General features: G+C 46.0%; 1 protein-coding gene across 3 annotated transcripts in view; it reads right to left on the minus strand.

Annotated features, from left to right (window-relative positions):
• Window positions 1-21,736, minus strand: part of ZC3H7A (zinc finger CCCH-type containing 7A) — a 96,213-nt gene that overhangs the window by 26,405 nt on the left and 48,072 nt on the right. For all 3 annotated transcript variants that reach the window (XM_073542870.1, XM_073542868.1, XM_073542869.1), the window contains exons 6-13: window positions 11,218-11,298; window positions 10,491-10,529; window positions 9,716-9,749; window positions 8,477-8,742; window positions 5,027-5,180; window positions 4,869-4,918; window positions 4,370-4,568; window positions 3,200-3,361 (exon numbers count right to left, since the gene is read on the minus strand). In XM_073542870.1, coding sequence (XP_073398971.1) covers window positions 3,200-3,361; window positions 4,370-4,568; window positions 4,869-4,918; window positions 5,027-5,180; window positions 8,477-8,742; window positions 9,716-9,749; window positions 10,491-10,529; window positions 11,218-11,298 — 985 coding nt within the window. The remainder of the gene's footprint in view (window positions 1-3,199; window positions 3,362-4,369; window positions 4,569-4,868; window positions 4,919-5,026; window positions 5,181-8,476; window positions 8,743-9,715; window positions 9,750-10,490; window positions 10,530-11,217; window positions 11,299-21,736) is intronic.

Here is a 21,736-nt window from a genome sequence, read left to right on the forward strand (position 1 = left end):
TCCACTGAACCACAGCAGACAATTGCAGGGTAACACGGACTTCTACGCAGCTGGAAGTCCGGCCCAAACACTGCAGACGTGAAGGGGTAGAAGCAGCTCTCTATTCTGCTTAGAGCAGTGCAATGCCAGCGTCCGGAGGGGCTGCAGGAAAATGAAGGGCTAGTGCCTGGGAGCAGGAGATATGGACGCATTTGCTATGCCGGGGCTCCAGCATTTTTATGTGTGACTGCATATTACGCCAGTGAATGCACGTCTCTGGATTATTATTGCACCAGGATTGCACTGCTGTAGAGTATTAACGGTTATAGGTAACTAATACGTCAGTGACTGTACGGCTCCAGAGTACTGTACGGCTCCATATTACCATTACGTCTGTGACTGTATGGCTCCAGAGTACTATTACGTCAGTGACTGTGCGGCTGCAGAGTACCATTACGACCGTGACTGTGCGGCTCCAGAGTACCATTACGTCAGTGACTGTACTGCTCCAGATTACCATTACGTCAGTGACTGTGTGGCTCCAGCGTACTATTACGACAGTGACTGTACGGCTCCAGAGTACCATTACGTCAGTAACTGCGGCTGCAGAGTACCATTACGTGACTGTATGGCTGCAGAGTACTATTACGCTAGCGACTGTCCATATGCCACTAATGATTGTACGGCCCAGGAGAACCTATTATGCCAATTACTGCCCTGCTCTAGGGCATCTATTACATGAGAGACTGTATGACTATAGCGCATTTCAGAGGACCCAAAACCAAAGTTGGATACTCTGCCCCATCACTGGACCTGCGGATAGCGTGGGCCTGCTTAATTTTACTATGAGGGGCTTATACTCCAAATCGTACCTCTCAGGCTGAGCGGAGATAGGCAGGAAAGAGCTGGTCCTGCCAGGTGAAGGCACTATCCGGGTCCAATGCTGGGAGAAGGCGACCGCAGGGAGGATGCCGAGGTCCAGGAAGACATATCTCATTTTGCAAGTGGGAGAAGAGGAGCAAAACTGTGCGGTGACGAGGACAGTACTGCCTGCAGGCAGGACAGAGTCATTACCGGTGTGCTCACACCAATATGGCCGCTCAGGGCCCCCACCTACCCGCATTAGAAAGGGCACACTGTGCAAAACTCCACTCTGCACAGCCCGAATGGGGTCGGAGCTAACCGTCAGCTCTGGGGGCAGGGAGATGGCGGCGATGGATATTCTCTCTGCGCCGCAAGGGAGGCCGGACGGAGGGCGGAGCTAGCGCCGGGTGCAGGGAGCGGCTGAGGGGAGATGAGCGGGAAAAAAGTCTGCCCGAAATGAGAGGATGGGGGGCGGAGCTACCGAGGACTAGGCCGCAATTGAAGCCGGGGCTTAGGTTAGACCCAGGTGACCGCCAACGAAGGGGGGGGGCGGCGCGGAGGCCTGAAAAAACCTGGAACTATCACCTGGATCCTACCAGAAAGGTAGTCGGGTGCGGGGGGAAGAGGTGGGGCAGGAGCCCCGCGCTGAGGAGAGCAGGCTGCTGCCCACCGTCGCCTATTCTGCTGAATAGGGTACCAGCTGGGGGAAGCCTGAAACACACAGCACTCGGCAAGAGGTGGGTGAGTGATCTGCCGACCTCGGCAGGGAATGAGCTCCCCACAAGTGCGGCAGGAGAGCGGCTAGGGTGAGGGGAGGACTAGGCCCGATATAAGCCGGGCCTAGACTACAAGGTGACCGTGGTAGCCTAGGGGGTTTCCTCTTCTTTACCTATCTTCTTATGCGAAGTTCGTCTTCTAGGGAAAAAAAGGTACAGTACCTCTTCTCCCAACAAGTTGCAGGACGTCACGTCTCATCCAACTAACAGGCTCTGGTGGGCGAGTAGGTGGGGGACGAAGGGCCAGGACCAGGTCTGGATCACCTAAGCACGCTTCTGTGCTAGGGGTCTGGGTCCTGCCGGCTAGACGTATGAGGATACGGGGTGGCAGTATACGCCGTACTCATAGTCTCTTTGTGGCAGTACAGTTGTGACCTTTCACACTGTATCCCTCCTGGTACCTGAAAAGGAACGACGTACATTGAGGTAGATAAGGGTCTAATGAAAAACCCGTGTCCACCTCCTACTGACACTAAGCTAAACTGAATATCCTACTTCCTGTCGGTGTGGTGTACACTGTGGAGGAGGAGCTAACTTATTTCTGCATAGTGTCAGCCTCCTAGTGGCAGCAGCATACACCCATGGTTTCCTGTGTCCCCCAATGAGGAGATAGAGAAAGAGATCTATTTTAACCTCATCAGTCCATAGGACTTGTGTCCAAAATGCGCCAGGCTTGTTTAGATGTTATTTTGCATACTTATGAGGCTGAATTTCATGGTGAGGATGCAGGAGAGTTTTTCTTCTGATGACTCTTTCATGAAGGCCATATTTGTGCAGCTGTCTTTGAACAGTAGAACATTGTACCACAACTACAGTGTCTGCTAAATCTTTCTGAAGGACATTTGCAGTCGGGGGGGGTTCTGATTTGCCTTTCTAGCAATCCTACAAGCAGTTCTCTCTGAAATTTTGCATGGTATTCCACACCTTATCTTGACCTCTACTGTTCCTGTATACTGCCATTTCTTAATTACATTTCAAACTGAGGAAAGGGCAACTTGAAAACGCTTTTCTATCTTCTTATAGCCTTCTCCTGCTTTGTGGGACTCCACCATTCTCAGAGTGTTAGGCGGCTGCTTAGAAGAACCCATGGCTCCTGTTTTTGGCACAAGGTTAGAGGAGGCTGGGTTTTTACAGGGTTGGGAAATTTGCATCACCTGGCCTTTCCTAACCAGGAGAGTGAACAAGCCATAACCCTAACAGGCTAATTAAGGTCTGAAACATTGGTCAACGCTATCTGAGTACACAAGTCTCGGGTGTACAGACTTTTCTTGCTTTCACAAAGTTTGTCTCCAATCATAAAGGACAGTTCTACAGAACTTCTATACTATAGAAAGGCTCATAAATCCAACAATGTAGACCAGCTCACTATAGAAAGGCTCATATACAATGCAGTGTATTCTTTCTCTGCACCTAGCCTTCCTACTGACGTCTAGAGCTTAATGTGCAGCATTAACCATAAACTCAGGATTCCTTTTAGCATTTCCTAGCTGTTTACAAACTTCTGTCACAAGCATGCACTTTACTAAAATAGTAGGGCCATGTGGCCCTTAAAAACCACCTAGCGATCAGTCATCGGTTACCTTTACATATGTAGTATTGACCCGCATAGTGAGTCTTTATTGGCCTTGGTCTTATTCTCTTCCATTTGTCATCTGCAGGACTTTTCATTCTCCCTATAAAAGTGTCCTTCTTACATTTATGATCCAGGTTGGGATGATAATTGTAGCTCAAAGACTTTAATCCTATGAAATAAAGATAAATCTAAAATATCATCTGCGACATAAACATGTGAAAATCATATAATTTATCAAGGGTTCGCCATAGGAATTTGAGTTAATAAAACAACCTGCCAGCTTGAAGGGAAGGCCAGGAAAATTGTAAAACCTTCTTTAAAGAAGCACCCCCATGAATATTTGTTTTCATAAAAGCACCACTCTGCGTTTTTTAATTTACCGCTGCAGTGGTGCTATTAGTCTAAGGTTGCTGCACCTAGTATGATACTCACCAGCCGCCATCTTCATCTTTTATCGGTACCGCTCCGGTCGTCCTCTGCATGTTGTGACCTACTGCTGGATTGCTCCAGTGTTTGCTGAGCGAGTATGAAGTCACCACTCAATGTAAGTCTACGAAAGGCTGAACAATGCTTTCTTAGACTTGCATTGAGAGCTTGTGACTAGTGATGAGCGAAGGTGATTGGATAAGGCGTTATCTGAGCATGCTCGGGTGCCATCCGAGTGTCTTCAATGTGCTTGAATAATACGTTCCAGTCCCCGCGGCTGCATGTCTCGAGGCTGTTCGACAGCAGCAAGATGTGAAGGGATGGCCTGTTTGTCATGTAATCCTCATTTGGTCTGACATGCACTGTGAGCTCTTATATAGACAGTTGTGTGCCTTTACAAATCAAGTCCTATCAGTTTAATTATACAGCTGGACTCCAATGAAAGAGTAGAACCATCTCAAGGAGGATCACAAGGAAATGGACAGCATGTGACTTAAATAGGAGTGTTTGAGCAAAGGGTCTGAATACTTATGACCATGTAATATTTTGGATTTTCTTTTTTAATATATTTTTCAAAAGTTCTACATTTCTGTTTTTTACAGTCAAGATGGGGTGCAGAGTGAACATTAATGAGAAAAAAATTGAACTTTTTTGAATTTACCAAATGGCTGCAATGAAACAAAGACTGAATAATCTATAGGGGCCTGAATACTTTCCGTTCCCAATGAATAAACAAATAGAATGATCTTACCTGCTTTGGTAAAACACAGTTGACAGGCCTGTCTGAATTCATGGGTTTCTTCAAGAGGATTGGTGCACATTACAGAGTTACTGATATTTGTCGCAGTAGATGGCTCCCCATTAACACATTCTAACAGATGTGCTTTCTTCTGTGTCCCAGAAAAATCTACAGGACTTTCTGGTTGGGGAAAGTATTTGCAATCATTTACCTGTATAATATGAAAACAGCAATTTCTGTTTAGACAATATCAAGTGGAAAAACTTAAAGAAAAAGCATTATAAAGCCATTCTAACAGCTTGATGACATCTACGTGATGCAATGTTTGTAGCCTGTATTGCAAAATCTGGGGACAGATCCATTTTTCTAATACAATTCTGTGCCAATTTCTCAGACCATGTCAAATATCGGAGGCTGGATATATACATTTTGTATGTACCTGGATGTAATGTACGGTACCGATTATATTTATCTTTAGGTATATAACACATAAGTACTTGTAAGTACTCACAGAAAATGGAGTAGTGTGGATTCCATTGAACTGATCTAATACAGAAATGTCTGAAAAGATGTAAAAAAACAAAAAATGAGAATACATCCACAACAACAGACATTTTATGCACGTATATGTGCTTATTCTTCATGGTTTATTCAGGTGTTTAAAATTACCTCTTTGAGAGCTACTCATAGGAAGGGAGTTCAAAGAAAAGCTGTCCAAGCTTGGTGTTATCATCTGGGGGAATGTATAACTCTGGAATATCGAAGGTGGCTCCAGTCCTGAAAAGTCATTCAATCTGCTGCTTCCTCCTATAGAACTGCTGGTCTGAAACAAGCATATAGCAAGATTTTTTTCTACTGGCGTTCAGTGATAAAGCAATGAAATAGTAGTCACATAATGTCAAGTTACACTGAACAATAAATCACCTGCAGCAGTATTATTTATATGCAGTTTTGAGGTTTTGTCAAATAAGACGAAGCCCAGAAGCAAATATTTCAAATAATTTCTTCCTCAATGGTGTGTGGCTATAACCTTAAAGGGAATCTGTCACCCCTTTTTTCGAATATGAGCTGCCGGCACCGCCATCAGGGGCGTTCTGTAATACTGTAGAAAAGCCCCTGATGTAACATGAAAAATAAGGAAAAAAGTTAGATTATACTCACCGGGGGAGGCGGTCCGGTCCGATGTGTGTCGCGGTCCGGCACCTCCCATCTTGCAGCGATGACGTCCTCTTCTTTCCTTCCTGTCGTGGTACCGGCGCAGGCGCACTGCTCTGCCCTGTTGAGGTCAGAGTAAAGTATTGCAGTGCGCAGACGCCGGACCTCTCTGACCTGGTCCAGCGCCTGCGCACCGCAGTACTCTGCTCTGCCCTCAACAGGGCAGAGCAGTGCGAATGTGCTGGGCAGAAATGAAGTGGACTACATCGCTGCAAGATGGGAGGCGCCGGACTGGACCGCGACTCCCTCCGGACCCGAACCGGACCGCCCCTGGGTGAGTATAATCTAACTCTTTTTTCTTATCTTTCAGGTTACATCGGGGGCTTATCTACAGCATTACAGAATTCTGTAGATAAGCCCCTGATGGCGGTGCCGGCAGCTCATATTTGAAAAAAGGGGTGACAGATTCCCTTTAAGGTGAAACTCTGGGCAAAAACAATGTTTTTTGACTGGAGATTAGGAGCCTCGGCCTTCAACACCAGTATTATTTCCATAATGCTAAAATTTTCTTCTCCATCGCATAACTGCTGAGCAGCAAACCCCGACACACAAATTAAGGGCTCATGGAGACATCCGAGCATGGACTGCTAATGTACGAAACAGCCGCGGCTCTACCGACTCGAGAGTGACAGCCACATAGAGGTATACGAAGCTGTCACGCTCAGGTCATGAAAGCTGCAACCAATCCATGAGCCCCAACGCTTTATGTGCCTTCTCGGGCAGAATGGTTGTGCGCCTGAGAGCTAACAGCAGTAGCACGCTTCCAAATGTCTGCACAATGGTATTCAAGGAAAGCACCTCACAGACCACACCTCATATGTGGTGTTCACCCAAATACTAGGTGGAAAAAACAAATCTGTTAGTTGAGAAAATCCATAGTTCTTGTCTGCAATGAGAAACAATCATTTGGGTGAACACCCTCCTCTATTTTCTTTCAGTAGCAACCTCGAGTAGACATGGATGGGGACAGACATATAGGGAGTCAGCTTTAACTTCCGACATGGACTACTTCAAGGACCGTTAAACCTAATAAGTTGCCTAAAAAAAAAAAAATCAAGTTTGAAAATAATTCTAGGTCAAAGTTTCTTCCCAATGATTAATTTTTGAGGAGCTACGTCCTGTACCCAACATGCTCCGCAAAGCTGACAAGTGCTCAGCTCCCATGACATACACTATTCCCTTGTGCTAAATGCTTTGCAGAGCTTATAAAGTAAGGCTATGTGCCTGCTTACATGAAAGGGAATCCATCAGCACGATTTCACCTCCCAAATTATTAATATGCACATGTAGCTCTTTCAAAGATAAGTCTGACAATACCTTTACACGTCCAGTCCGTTCCTCCATTACTAAGAAATCAGCATTTGAATTGATATGCAATTGGCTGGGGAATAGAGCTGGAGTGACAGAGGCTTCAAATCTACAAGAGCTCTTCAGCCTCTGTCACTCCAGCTCTATTCCCCAGCCAATGCCACCTTCTCTTGCTTGACTGATGGCTCCTTTGCCTGATGTAACAAAGGAGTTGGTGATAATGGGTGGGAAATGAAGCTGTAGTGACAGATGCTTCAGATCTATAGTAGCTCTTCAGCCATAATTGGATATCAACTAAAAAGCTGATTTAATCAGTAATGGAGGAATGGACTGGCTATGTAAAAGTATGGCTAGACTTGGGTTTGAAAGCGCTACATGTGCACATAAATAGTCTGGAGGGGCGAAATCCTAATGACAGATACTGTGATCCAAGTCTCTGAATCAAAGCACAAAAGCACAGGTGCAGAGAAGTCAGAGAACTTAATTTCTCCATTGTCTCTGTGCAGGTACATTGGACTGCCCTCGGATGACATCAGAGTGCAGTCAAATATTTCACTTTCGCCCATAGACTTGAATGGGTGACCGTGATCCAATCAAAGCGAAGGGGCAGCGATTGGCTTCATATTAAATTTTGGCAAATTTGACCTTAATGGGTCAAAATAATGGGTCAAATGGGTCAAGCTGCCTTCTGTATGAAGTCAATTGGAGACAACAGAGACCTGAAAGAGCGATACTTTAAAATGAGTGACAGTCCCATCATTCAGTAACAGCCCTGAAAAAGGAATATTAAAGGGGTTTCCACTACTTAAACAATCCGTTTTAAAAAGAAACAGTGCCACATGTAAAATAAAAACAGCATATATCCACCTACCGGACCGGCGCCATTCCAGTGATTTCACACGATCGGCCCCAGAAATGACGCAGACATTGCTCGAACTTTTAGAAGATATCTGGTGGTTTCACTTTATATGGGTACTGCTTCAATTAAGAAGGTGTTGTTTGAGTAATGGATAAAGCTTTAATCCATTAGATATTTATAGTGTATTCTATTGATATGAGATGCATATTTCTGGTAGAAAACCTCATAAGTAGGATTTGTGCTCACAAATGTAATCAAAACGTGCATATTTATTTTTTTAATTATGATCATTAATAAAGGCAACTTAAATTAGGTTTAAAGGTCTCTTAGAACTGGAAATTTAGCACAACACTACAACAACTCATTACGTCACGGCAAGATTCTACAAAGTGACCATTACTTCTCCTAGGTCCTATATTCCAGCGTTACCTCCGGTGTTATGGACGACCCAGTAAAGACCAGCCTGAAGAACAGATTGCACAGTTTAATTCTCATGTGGTTAGACTTTAAGCTTCCATTCCATGTAAAATTGATTAAATAACTGAAAAAAACGAAGCTCAAGAATCTGAAGACATCATCGGCAATGTGGTTTTATGTGACTATTATAAAACTTTTAAAATGGGCAAGCGCATCCAAAAAGGAAATCTAGATTCAATATCAGTCTTAAAATGTCATGAAAACAGTAGCGCAGATGAATACAGAAAGTGATGGGAGCCGCCATAACCAATCTTGCTCACCGTGTTCAGTCCATTGCATGATGGTACAGAATCGAGGATGCGGTCCAATTCATCACCGATAATTTCATCCCGCAAAATTGGGAGAGGAAATAAAGCAGATGTATCACTGCTAATAAGTGCTGATGGAAACAGCCCAGCCTCAGAAACTGGAGGCAAACTAGGGGAGGCTGACGGGACTGGAACTGGTGAGGCTTCCCTTAATGGTTCATTGCTAAGACTCAGCGTAGAGAAAGGTGGAGGTTCAGGACCATCAACTTCGGGCAAATCTGAAATACAACATATACATGAAATTATGCATCTGTATCTGTACTTGTTCCTGCCTTGCTGCTGTAATGCTCTGATTTTCCCCGTGGTGGGACAATTAAAGGATTATCTTATATGTAATTTTTAGTAATCAGTGAATGTGCTGGCATAAGGCATTATCTGAACATGCTCGGATGTTGACCGAGTGTCCGAAAAATATGAGTACCCGCGCCTACATGTCTCGCGGTTGTTCAAAAGGTACAAGATATGCAGGGATTGCTTAGCAATGAGACATGCAGCCGTGGAAATTTGAACTTATCATTCGAGCACGCCAAAGACCCTCGGTTAGCAATTAAGCATGCTCAAATAACACCTTACCCCAGCACGCTTACTTTTTTATTTACTTGACACTTTCTTCCCCCACAAGGTCGTTAGTCCTTTCCTTGCCTTCGCGCTAGTCGTGGACCAGCCCTAGATATCACTGTTATCACTCTCAACTCTCACTTAAAGGCTGGTGTCACACGAGGGATGATTCGCTCTTCTGAGAGAATCAGTTCAACTATGGGAATGACGCTGATCAGAGTTTGATCAGAGTGTCAATTTACAGTGAACGGACTCTCTTGGATGAGAGAATCGGATGTCCAGATGGAGAGATCACTGGTTTCACTTTCTGGTATCTCACTTTAAGGCCAGTGTCACAAGAGCGATGATTCTCTCTTCCGAGAGAATCAGTTCAGTTCTGGTAATGACGCTGATCAGAGTTTGATCAGAGTGTCAGTTTACTGTGATCCGACTCTCTTGGATGAGAGAATCGGGTCACAGGTGCGGAGAGAATAGAACTTAATTTCCCCATCTCCTTCAATGTCTGTGGGCACAGAAATGGGATTGCACTCAGATGACACTGAAATTTTACACGCAGCCTTACTCCACATATTGGCGTACATAATATTAACTTACAAACTATAAAAAATTAGACATGCATAGAAACTCACTTACCCGGCTCTATCTGATCTGCACAACTATCAGACAGCTGCAATTTGAATTAAAATGGATTAATGCCTACTAAATGCTGATAAATAATGCACTCTCTTCCATAGACAATCTCCCAAGGTATATAGAAATTTAGTAGATTGCATTTCTCTCTTAGCAAAATAAAGCAAGCGCAAGGTATAAGTATATTTTCAATTACTGAAATGAGAAAATGATACATAAGTCAAACATTATAGATGTCTGATACTAATCTGTGCTGCCACAATCTAATACAATGGTGATTAACAAACTCCATGTTGGGTCCTCACAAGTAATTATAATAATTTAGGCTATGTCTCTATGGGTTTAATCAGGTCAGAGACCTGACATAATTAGTGGCCGTCCTTTATCAGCTTATTGGTCTATGCACAGGGTGTTTGCAGTATAAAGTTGGAATTTATGTCGGGATGATGCTTCAGTGTCTGCCTGCAAGGGCCGCCCACAAAGGGATGCCAACAATGGATGCCTGCAATGAATGACTTCGATGTGTTTTACAGTATAGGCTAAATACCATACCACACAGTGTATTCGTTTCCTCTGTGCAGCAGACACACTCTTGACATCCCTCGTGTGAATGTGGCCCGTAGATATGTCGGACGTCTGCGCAGGAATCTTTCCCCAACACCTGCCCTCTAGCGGTACCCATGGCATAGCCTGGCACAGTCTAAACTGTATGGATGGTTTTGCAGTCAGAAAATCTACTTCATGCTAAGCTGTAACCTACAGAGCAGGGAGTACTTACCTTCTCTAATGGATCCATGACTGCAACTTGGGAATTTGGCTAAAAAACACAAAAGTAGTATTTTAACATCAAATATGTAAAATAAAAGATTTAAGGTGATAGTCCATGCAAAAAGAAAGTTTCCCCAGGATCTTGAAGCTGTAAAAAATAATAGTGATACTCACCTAGGAGCACAAGCTGCTCCGTGCTCTGAGCGGACATTGGAAGAGGAAACATCACTGTTCCACCAGGAGCTGCAGAACCGCTGCAGCTTGTGACTGGCTGCAGCAGTCACGTGACTTGAGCAGTGCGTCACTGGATGTTTTCCTGATGATGCGCTGATTGGCAGGAGCCAATCTAAGTTCACAGCGGTGCGTCTATTGATGCAATGTGATGTTTCATCTTCCCGTGCTGGATCCAGGTGGGGACCGGTAGGTATCACTGTTATTTAGAGCTTCAAACCCCTGGGGAACTATTCTTTTTATCCATAGAACCCTTAAGGACAAATTTACATTTCCATTTTAGAGAAACAAAATTCACGTGCAAAACGGATCCATTGCTTTACTGATGCAAATGGCAGCAAAGGGGCACAACTGATTCTTAGGCAGTCCGTCTCAATTCCGTTTTGTGTCAGGACTGCATGTAGAAATTCTTCAGGTTCTAAAAAATGACAAACCAGAACCCAGACGGACCTGATAATCACGGCTCCATGGAAATGTGAGCTCAGCCTAAATAAAAATACACTTACCTGTGCGCGAACATAGGCTTTCCTAATTTTCAGTCCCAGCTTCAGTGCTAGTTCGTGCGTCAATTTCACCACACTGTCATCCTGCGGGAATGTTATATGCATTTGTAAAAGAAATATTTCTCAACAAAATATGTCTAATAGGATAGGATTAGGGTAGGCTGAAAGTCTGACGCTGCTGATACCCTTAACAATCTTGTGTTTCCCCATACACACTAGACCATTATATGATCGTACAAAAATCAACAGCTTGAGCTCAGTTTCACCAAAATCATTTGCAGCAGCTGATAATTATGACATATCGGATGTATAAGGGTGTGTGCACACGTTGCGGACTCTGCTGTGGAATTTTCCGCGCGAATTTGTCTAAATCCACAGGTAAATCCGCAGGTCAAAAGGCCTGTGGATTTTCTGCAGATTAGCCTGCGGTTTGACACCTGGTCAAGGAGCAGGTGCCAAACCGCTGCGGAATCCGCACAAAGAAGTGACATGCTGCAGATTTAAATCAACAGCAAATCCGGGCGGAAAATTCTGCACCGTGGGCACTGCGTTTTTTCATTTTGCATTGCCTTTAAAGGTACTGTACACTGCAGCAGAAACTGCTGCGGATCTACAGGGCCAAAACCACTGCGGATCCGCAGCAGAAGTGTGCACACACCCTAAAGTAACCAGCGGTTCAATTCTGTTGCATAACTCAAAAGTAGAAGATAAAAAACTTTGCAATGTGCCTTAGGCGTTAAAGTGGTTATTCAAGAGGTTTTTCTTTTACTATGGACATAAAGCTAACAGGCAGGTAGTTGCTAACTCCCTGCCTGTTGTGCCCGGCACCGATATCTGTTGGCACAGTAGTTACAGACCGCTCCTCCTGGAGATTCAGTGGCTTCCGGTGATTACACATCCACAGGGTAGGGGCTTTTCTTCTGATCCGTTGACAGATGTGACTGCAGGGAGACGGTTGTCAATCAGCATGACGTCAGCAGTCACGCCCCGTCTACAGACAAGCTCGGAAAAAGAAAAGATGGATTTTTGGTTCTTACCGTAAAATCTCTTTCTTGGAGCCTTCATTGGGGGACACAGATTACCATGGGGTGTATGCTGCTGCTGCTAGGAGGCTGACACTATGCAAAACAAGAAGATTAGCTCCTCCCCGGCAGTATACACCCACCGACAGGCACCAAGTACCTCAGTTGGTGAGAAAGCAGTAGGAGAAGCAACGAAAACACTAAAGATATGTACCAACCCAACAAGGGACTCAAAGACCCACGGTACAACTTAAACAGGGAGGGTGCTGTGTCCCCCAATGAAGGCTCCGAGAAAGAGATTTTACGGTAAGAACCAAAAATCCATCTTTATCGCCTTATTGGGGGACACAGATTACCATGGGACGTTCCAAAGCAGTCCCAAGGGCGGGAACAGCAATAAAGGAATGAAAAACCAGGAAGGGCTTAGGTCAGCCGGTGCGCCACCGCCGCCTGCAGAACCTTCCTACCAACAACTGCATCAGACGAGGCCTGGGTATGAACCCTGTAGAACCTTGCAAAAGTGTGCAAAGACGACCAGGTCGCGGCCCTACAAATTTGTGAAGCTGAAGCCTGGTGACGAACGGCCCACGATGCTGCCACAGCCCGGGTGGAATGAGCTCTCACTCCCTGAGGGGGCCGTTTTTCCTGAAGTCGGTACGCTTCCAGAATGGTAGAACGAATCCAGAGAGCAATCGTGGATTTGGATGCCGGAAGCCCTTTCCGGCGACCTTCAGAGATGACCAGCAAGGAATCGGACTGACGAAGTGAAGCGGTCCTGGCGAGATAAACACGCAAGGCTCTAACTACATCCAGTTTGTGGAGAGACTTCTCAAGAGGGTGAGAAGGAGCAGGACAAAAAGATGGGAGAACGATATCCTCATTGATGTGGAAAGAGGATACCACCTTTGGAAGAAAAGAAGGAACGGGCCTGAGGACGACCTTGTCCTGATGGAGAATGAGGTAAGGGGAACGACATGACAAGGCCACCAACTCAGAAACTCTTCTGACGGATATAATGGCAATCAAGAAGGTTACCTTCCATGAGAGAAGGGATAAAGGAATGTCCTGGATAGGCTCGAACGGCGCCTTTTGGAGAGCGCTAAGAACGAGATTGAGATCCCACGGGTCTATCGGCGAACGATGAGGAGGAGCGACATGGGCGACCCCTTGGAGAAAAGTCTTAGCCAGCGGTAAGGAAGCGAGCTCTCTTTGGAAGAGGATAGACAGAGCAGAGACCTGGCCCTTGAGGGTGCTGAGGGACAGACCCGCATCTAAGCCAGACTGGAGAAAACCAAGTATGGATGGAATGGAAAAGGACATTGGAAAGACTTTTTTATCGTCGCACCAACAGAAAAAAGCCTTCCAGTAACTATGGTAAATGCGGGAAGAGGCTGGTTTTCTGGCTCTGATCAGAGTCTGAATCACCTGGTTGGACAAACCTGATTCCCTCAGGATCGCGGCCTCAACGGCCATGCCGTTACACTCAGACTGAGAATTCTGGTGGTTAAGGGGGCCTTGCGAGAGAAGATCTGGACGATCTGGAAGCCTCCAGGGCACGTCCGCGAGCATGTTCACCAGCTCCGCGTACCAAGGCCGTCTTGGCCAGTCTGGAGCCACTAGAATCACTGGGACGCCTACCGATTTTATCTTCTTGACCACTCTTGGGATCACGGCAAGAGGCGGAAACAGATACGGAAGTTGGAACTGGGACCACGGAATTACTAGGGTGTCGCAAGCGACGGCTAGGGGATCCCTGGACCTGGCTACGAAGCGCAGAACCTTGTGGTTCATCCGAGATACCATGAGATCGACATCCGGTGAGCCCCAGCGCTGGCATATCTGATTGAAGACTGTAGGATGAAGAGCCCATTCGCCTGATGCTAGGCCTTGACGACTCAGGAATTCAGCTGCCCAATTTTCCACCCCTGGAATGTGAACGGCGGAAATTGCCGGAACGTAACGTTCTGCCCAGCGCAGTATCTTTGCCACTTCTGACATCACTTGCCTGCTGCGCGTGCCCCCCTGATGGTTTATGTGCGCCACAGCCGTGACGTCCGATTGAATGCGGACTGGCTTGCCTACGAGGAGAGGCTGCCAGCGGAGGAGGGCAAGGAAGATTGCTCTGATCTCCAGAAGATTGATAGGGAGGAGAGCTTCCTGTGGATTCCAGCATCCTTGGGCCGTTTTCTGATGGAAAACCGCTCCCCACCCTAGAAGGCTGGCATCGGTGGTGATGACTTGCCACTGAAGCGGAAAAAAAGAACCTCCCTTGTAGAACTGACGCTGGCATTGTCCACCAAGTCAGGGATTGCCTCACTCTGAGTGGTAGAAGAATGGGGCGGTCCAAGGACAACGTGGTCTTGTCCCAGGCTGAAAGAAGGGACAACTGGAGGGGGCGAAGATGAAATTGTGCAAAGGGCACTGCTTCCATGGAGGCTACCATCTTCCCCAGAACCTTCATGCAGGATCGAAGGGGAACGGCCGTTGGCCGTTTGAGGCTTCGGATTCCCTTGGAAAGAGCCGCAAATTTTTCCCTCGGAAGAAACACCCGGACTAGATTCGTGTCGAATTCCATGCCCAGAAAGGTCAGACACTGAGTGGGGCTCAGAATGGACTTCTCCTTGTTGACTATCCATCCGAGGCGGCAGAGAGTATCCAGGGTTATGCGAAGACTCTGAAGACAGTCTTGACGGGACGAGCCCTAGATCAAGAGATCGTCCAGATAAGGGATGATGAGGATCCCCCTGGAGCGAAGGATGGCCATGACTGTCGCCATCACCTTCGTGAAAACATGGGGAGCGGAGGCGAGGCCGAAGGGAAGAGCCGTGAACTGGTAGTGATTTTCCTGAATCGCAAAACGAAGATATTTCTGATGTTGCAAACAAAAAGGGATGTGAAGTTATGCATCCCGTATGTCCACAGAGCAGAGAAATTCTCCGGGTTCAATTGAGGCTATCACCGTTCGAAGGGACTCCATTTTGAAATGGAGAATCCTCACGTGGCGATAGAGCAATTTGAGGTCCAGGATTGGACGAAAGGAACCGTCTTTCTTCGGGACTACGAAGAGATTTGAATAGAACCCTGAAAACCGTTCGTTTGGGGGAACGGGAACGATCACTCCGGTGGAAAGAAGGGAGGAGACGGCCTGAAAGAACCCTGGAATCTGGGACCGCTGTCTTGGAGATCGAGACAGGAAAAACCGTCTGTTTGGGGGGGAAGCAAATTCTATCTTATATCCGGATGAGACGATTTGCCTGACCCAAGCGTCATCGACAACAGACAGCCAAGCGTCCACGAAAAAGGAAAGTCTGCCTCCCACCCTGGAAGAGCTTCCAGGTGGGCGTGACCCGTCACTTGGAGGAAAACCTACTGGAACGGGCGCCTGAAGACCTGGAGTATTGTCCTCTAGATCTCCAGCGGGGAGCGGGTTTGTAAGATGGTCTTTTCTGCTCCCGCTCCCTAGAGGCGGAAGGCCGATCTTGCTGGGTAGATCTCTCTGTGGAAGAGAAGGGACGAAAAGGACTAAACGGCCGAAAACCCTTTTTGTTAAAAAAGCGTTTTGGTCGAGACTGGGGAAGAGAAGTGCTTTTACCACCAGTGGCATCGGAAATTATCTGATCCAGCTTGGCTCCAAAAAGCCTAGAACCATGGAATGGCAGGTTGGTAAGCGACGTTTTAGAAGTGGTATCCGCATTCCATGACTTTAGCCCAAGGACTCGGCGTATGGCTACTATGTTGCTGTTATCCCTTGCTACGCACCCGGCCGCAACCAAGGAGGCGGCCAACAGGTATTTACCTGCATGATTAATTTGATCTGCTAGACCTGCCAGCTCATCTTGCGGGGCTGCCGCTAAGACGCCCTTGCGAAGAATTTTTACCCAAGCCGAAATGACTTTCGCCACCCAGACGGATGCGAAAATAGGACAGAGAGAGGCGCCGGAAGCCTCAAAAATTGATTTGGCAAGCGATTCTGTCTGTCTGTTGGATCTTTAAGCGATGCCCCATCTGGAAGGGATAGAACCGTTTTAGAGGCTATCCGGGAAACTGGGGGATCCACCTCTGGAGCCTTGGTCCACTTTGTGAGCAGGTCCGCATCAAAGGGGTACAGCACATCTAAGTACCTGCGGCCTGAGAAACGTTGCTCAGGGTGCTCTCAGTGTTTGGATAGAGTAGTATCGAACTCTTTGTGATTGGGAAAGGTTCGAGATGGAGGCCGAGCTCGTTTAAAGATGACAGAACATTCCTGAGGGGGCTCTTTATTCTGCTTAATTTTGAGGGTTTCGAAGATAGCCGAGATTAGACTATCGACCGTGTCCCGTGTTTTAGATACGTTGTCTGCTTCTGAGTCAGATCCCGATTGGGAATCATTGTCTGACCTAAGGTCGTCTTCTGAGAAAGGAACCGACAAAGGAAACCTGGGCAAAGCAGAAGGACCTTGCGAGCTGGAAGATGAGCCAGACAGAGCCCGCTTCCTAGAACTCCTATCCGGTCTGTCCCTCTGAAGGTCGCGGTCAGGAGCGGACGACTCGCCGTGAGAGGCGGTCGGCGCACCGGTGGCTGTAGATAGCTGCGGCAAACGTTCTAAGACCTGGACCAGGGACTGAGAGACTTTAGTCAGATCAGAAACTGACTGAGACATTGCCACGGCCCACTGTGGTGGAGGTGGAGAGCTCTCATTTTGGGCTTCGGTATGCTCCTGAGGGGCCGACATAATGGAAGGACTGCAGGACGGGCAGAAGGGAGACGACTGACCTGATGCCTACTTCTTTTTGCAACGCGCACAGGCGTAGTGAATGGCTGTGGGTCTAGGACAGAGAGCCCTTGCAGGGTTGGGCATATGTATAGAGTGTGACAGAATGTCGCACGAACTGAGGTGAATCTGCCGGAGGGAGCTAATTGCAGCCTTAGGAAGAAATCAGAGCAGAGCCTACCCAGGTTCAGAAGTGCAGCCAGGAACGCCGCTGTGTCCCCCAAGCAGAGATCCGAAGGAGAGAGAAAAACTCTCTTCCAGGCAGACAGAACGGTGATAGCGGTGGGCGGAGCTTAGCGGCTGAGCCGCGTGATTGGAAGAAACTGCGGGGGGGGGGTGGCGCCCTGTAATGGGTTAATAAAGAAGGCGAAAAGAGCGCGTGCAGAGCAAGGAGGAGGAGGCTTTCACAGAGAAAGCGAAACTGAAAGTTACCGGTTACCCCCCGAGGCTTATGTCCTACGGTGCACCGGGAACCTGTGCTGTTAAAGATAATGAAAAACCCCGGGGCCAACCGTGCCTGCGCAACTCACTGCTGAACCCCGTGGAGGTGAGCGATGAGGAAAGAAGGGCGGGAGATTCAAACAGGGACTTCTGAGAAAGGAGTTACGGAGCTTCAAACAGGGACCGATGTAAATGCTACCAGAGTTGCCTGTAGTGGTCCCTGTCAGACTAGGGAGGTCTGCTTCTATCCATTTGAATGCAGGGCTGGAGGGGCATTTATCCAGCTTACCTTAAAATCCTGAAGAGGATAACCACAGGGGCCCACGGGTAGGGGGCAGGCCGCTGGGAGAAAAGGTCCTCTGTACCCGCACCATGTCCGCTTGGTGCAGAAGACGGCGCCAACTAGAATGGGAACGTCACCGCCGGTGACCGCCGTCTTCCTCTCAGCCCTGTCCTGGGAGAGGGATGAGGAGGGGAATCGGCAGGACCGGCCACAGCACCCGACGGTGATATGGGAAAAGGTCCTGCCTGCGGTCCTGAGAGTTGCGATGTGGGTAACACCACATTGCTCGCTCAGCCGCGCAATATTGGAAAGCAGGATGAACTTACACCCTGTTTAATGATGCTGAATCTGAAAAATTGAAAAGAGATTAATACACACAATTAAGCCCTAAAAAAAAGAAATGAATGGTTAATTGCGGATCTGGGGAGATCCCGATCCGCCTCCTACAGACACTAAGCACAAACTGAGGTACTTGGTGCCTGTCGGTGGGTGTATACTGCCGGGGAGGAGCTAATTTTCTTGTTTTGCATAGTGTCAGCCTCCTAGCAGCAGCAGCATACACCCCATGGTAATCTGTGTCCCCAATAAGGCGATAAAGAAAGCAGTTCTGTTCACAGGGAGCAGCTGAATTGCCAGCAGGAGCGGTCAGTCACCACTCTGTCCCGGCGCTGGGCAGAACCAGCACATACTTAACAACTACATGCCTGTTAGGTTTTAGGCCCAAAGTAAAAAAAAAACAGTTCTGGATTAACCGCTTAATGACTAGGCCTGAAAGAAACTTAATGACTGGCCAAATTCTCAGTTTTTACTACTCCACATTTTCGCATCCATAGCTTTTTTTTTTTTCCCTTTCCCAAAGATGTGCATGTATGGATGAAGCCTTGTTTTATGTAGAAAAAGTTGCTGTATTTTGCAGCACAGTTTTGGAGAACATATAAACTGCTGTGTAATAAAATTGTGATTGAAATGCAAATATAAGAAAACAGAAATTGTTTTGGCTTTTTATGTTTATTTTTGTGCTGTTCACATAATTTTCACTATTGTGCAGTTGCTGTGGTGAAACTGAGGCATCCAGAGAAGCCAACGTTAAGGCTCATTCAGACGTCCGGGAAACTCGGTCCAAGCACGGACTGCAATGCACGGACTGTCCGCGGGTCTCTCATCTCAAGCTCCAATGTCTCTTAAGCATATATGATGAGGCTATCGAGTTCAGGTTGCTTATGTCTTCTGCACCCGGCCTCCTCTAGATTACAGGGGTTTTATCCCCATGCTTGGCCGTTATGAGGTTAAAGAAAAATGCCAATTTACCCACCTACTAAACTCCTCTTCATTCACTACTGAAATCTATTTTCAGGGAAGCCAGATAACTAGATCACTGAGGGATCAGGTTATAGTTGCTGCTCATAAATGTCTTTGGTGGGGAAAGGAGGCAGCAACAGACATGATGCTTCAAGTTCACCTCCACTTTCAAAAGAAAAATGACTGCATTATAATCGTTTTTGGAAATCACTGTATTGGAAGATTTTATACTGACGCACAGCACGGACTGTCCGTGCATGGGCAACAAACAAGGAGAATTGGAACTATTAACACAGGAAAAGAAATATGATGTCATTGGAATCACTGAAACTTGGTGAGACAATACACATGATTGGAATACAAGACCAGAAGGATACAACTTATTTGCAAGAAACAGACTTGATAAACGAGGAGGGGGTGTCGCATTGTATGTTAGAAACGCGTATATCTGCACAGAGATTGAAGCTTCAGAGACTGGGAGTTCTGTGGAAACTGTTTGGTTAAGAATACAAGGACAGAACAATGGAAAGGACACCATTGTAGGCATTTACTACAGGCCGCCTGTGCAAGCTGAAGATATGGATGAACTCTTTATGCATCAAATGGCCAAGTTCTCCAAAAAATATGACATAGTTGTCATGGGAGATTTCAACTATCCAGACATTTGTTGGGATTCTCTCTCAGGCAAAACTAACAGGTCAAGGAGATTCTTATCCTCTCTTGCTGACAACTTTATCTTCCAAAAGGTAAAGGAGAAAACAAGGGGAACTGCTACCTTGGATCTAATCCTTATAAACAGGGAGGAAATGGTTGAGGAGGTAAAAGTGGCTGGGACCCTAGGAGGTAGCGACCATGCTATTTTAGAATTTTGGATAACTAGAGGCGGAAGACCTGTGAAGACTCAGACATCAAGGTTAGATTTCAGAAAGGCAGATTTTAAGGGATTCAGAAAGAGAATTGGAGGGATCCAATGGCTGGATATCCTTAAAGACAAAAATGTCCAGGAAGGATGGGAAATCTTGAAAAATGAAATTCTCAAAGCACAGTTGTTAACAATTCCGAAAAGAGGGAAGAATAGGAAGCATTTAAGGAAGCCAGGATGGATGAACACAGAACTTAAGCACATGCTAAAAAGGAAGAAAAAAATGTTTATAAAATGGAAAGAGGGAGGCATATCTAAAGAAGAATATAATGCTGTCTGCAGAACCTGCAGGGCACAAATCAGATTAGCTAAAGCTGAAAATGAATTGAGGCTTGCAAGAGATGTCAAAAGCAATAATAAAGGATTTGGGGGATATGTCAAAAGTAAAAGAAAAGTCAAAGATGCTATAGGATTTTTACAGGATGAAAATGATGACATGGTAAGACAGGATGTTGAGAAGGCTGAACTTTTAAATTCCTATTTTGCATCTGTTTTCTCTCAGAAAGGAAATGTAACATCAACTGTTATTCACTGTCCTATTAAGGGAATAGAAGAATCCAGGATATCTATAAACAGAAAGATAGTGAGGAAACACTTAGCTAACCTAAATGAATTCAAGTCTCCAGGTCCAGATGAATTACACCCCAGAGTACTGAAGGAGATAGCAGAAGAAATTTTTGAACCCCTCTCCATAATCTTTGAAAATTCTTGGAGAACAGGAGAAGTGCCAGAAGACTGGAGAAGAGCAAATGTTGTTCCTATCTTCAAAAAGGGGAAGAAGGTGGACCCAGGCAACTATAGGCCGGTGAGTCTGACTTCTATACCAGGAAAGATCTTTGAACAAATTATTAAACAACATGTATGTCAATACCTGGATAAGAATGAAGTGATTAAACAGAGTCAGCATGGGTTTGTAACTAATAAGTCATGTCAGACTAACTTAATTTCCTTCTATGACGGTATCACTGATTGGGTGGATCAAGGAAATGCTGTAGATATACCGTAGTATATCTTGACTTCAGCAAAGCATTTGACAAAGTCTCTCATACAATCCTTATTGAAAAAATGACTAAGTATGGAATTGACAAGGCAACTGTTAGGTGGATTCATAACTGGCTTAGTGATCGGACCCAAAGAGTGGTCGTAAATGGCTGCACATCCAGTTGGAGGAATGTCTCAATTGGGGTACCACAGGGCTCTGTCCTTGGCCCTGTATTGTTCAACATCTTTATCAATGATTTAGATGAAGGAATTGATGGTAAACTGATCAAATTTGCTGATGACACAAAGCTAGGAGGGATAGCTAATACTAGAGAAGAGAGAGAGAGGATTCAAAAAGATTTAAATAAACTGGAGCAGTGGGCAGCAACTAACAGAATGGTTTTTAACAGGGAGAAATGCAAAGTACTACATCTGGGCAATAAAAATGAAAAAAGCATATATAGAATGGGAGGAATAGGGCTAAGTGACAGCACATGTGAAAAAGACTTGGGTATACTAATAGATCACAGACTGAATATGAGTCAACAGTGTGATGCAGCAGCAAAAAAGGCAAATGCAATTCTAGGATGTATTAACAGAAGCATACAGTCTAGATCACGTGAAGTCATTATTTCCCTCTACTCCTCTTTGGTCAGACCTCATCTGGAATATTGTGTCCAGTTTTGGGCACCACATTTTAAAAAAGACATCAACAAACTGGAGCAAGTTCAGAAAAGAGCGACCAGAATGGTGACCGGTCTGCAAACCCTGTCTTATGAGGAAAGGTTGCAGGATTTGGGAATGTTTAGTTTGCAAAAGAGAAG

Source organism: Dendrobates tinctorius, unplaced genomic scaffold (genome assembly GCF_039654945.1).
Source record: "Dendrobates tinctorius isolate UK_male_01 unplaced genomic scaffold, ASM3965494v1 ptg000129l, whole genome shotgun sequence".
NCBI lineage: Eukaryota > Metazoa > Chordata > Amphibia > Anura > Dendrobatidae > Dendrobates > Dendrobates tinctorius.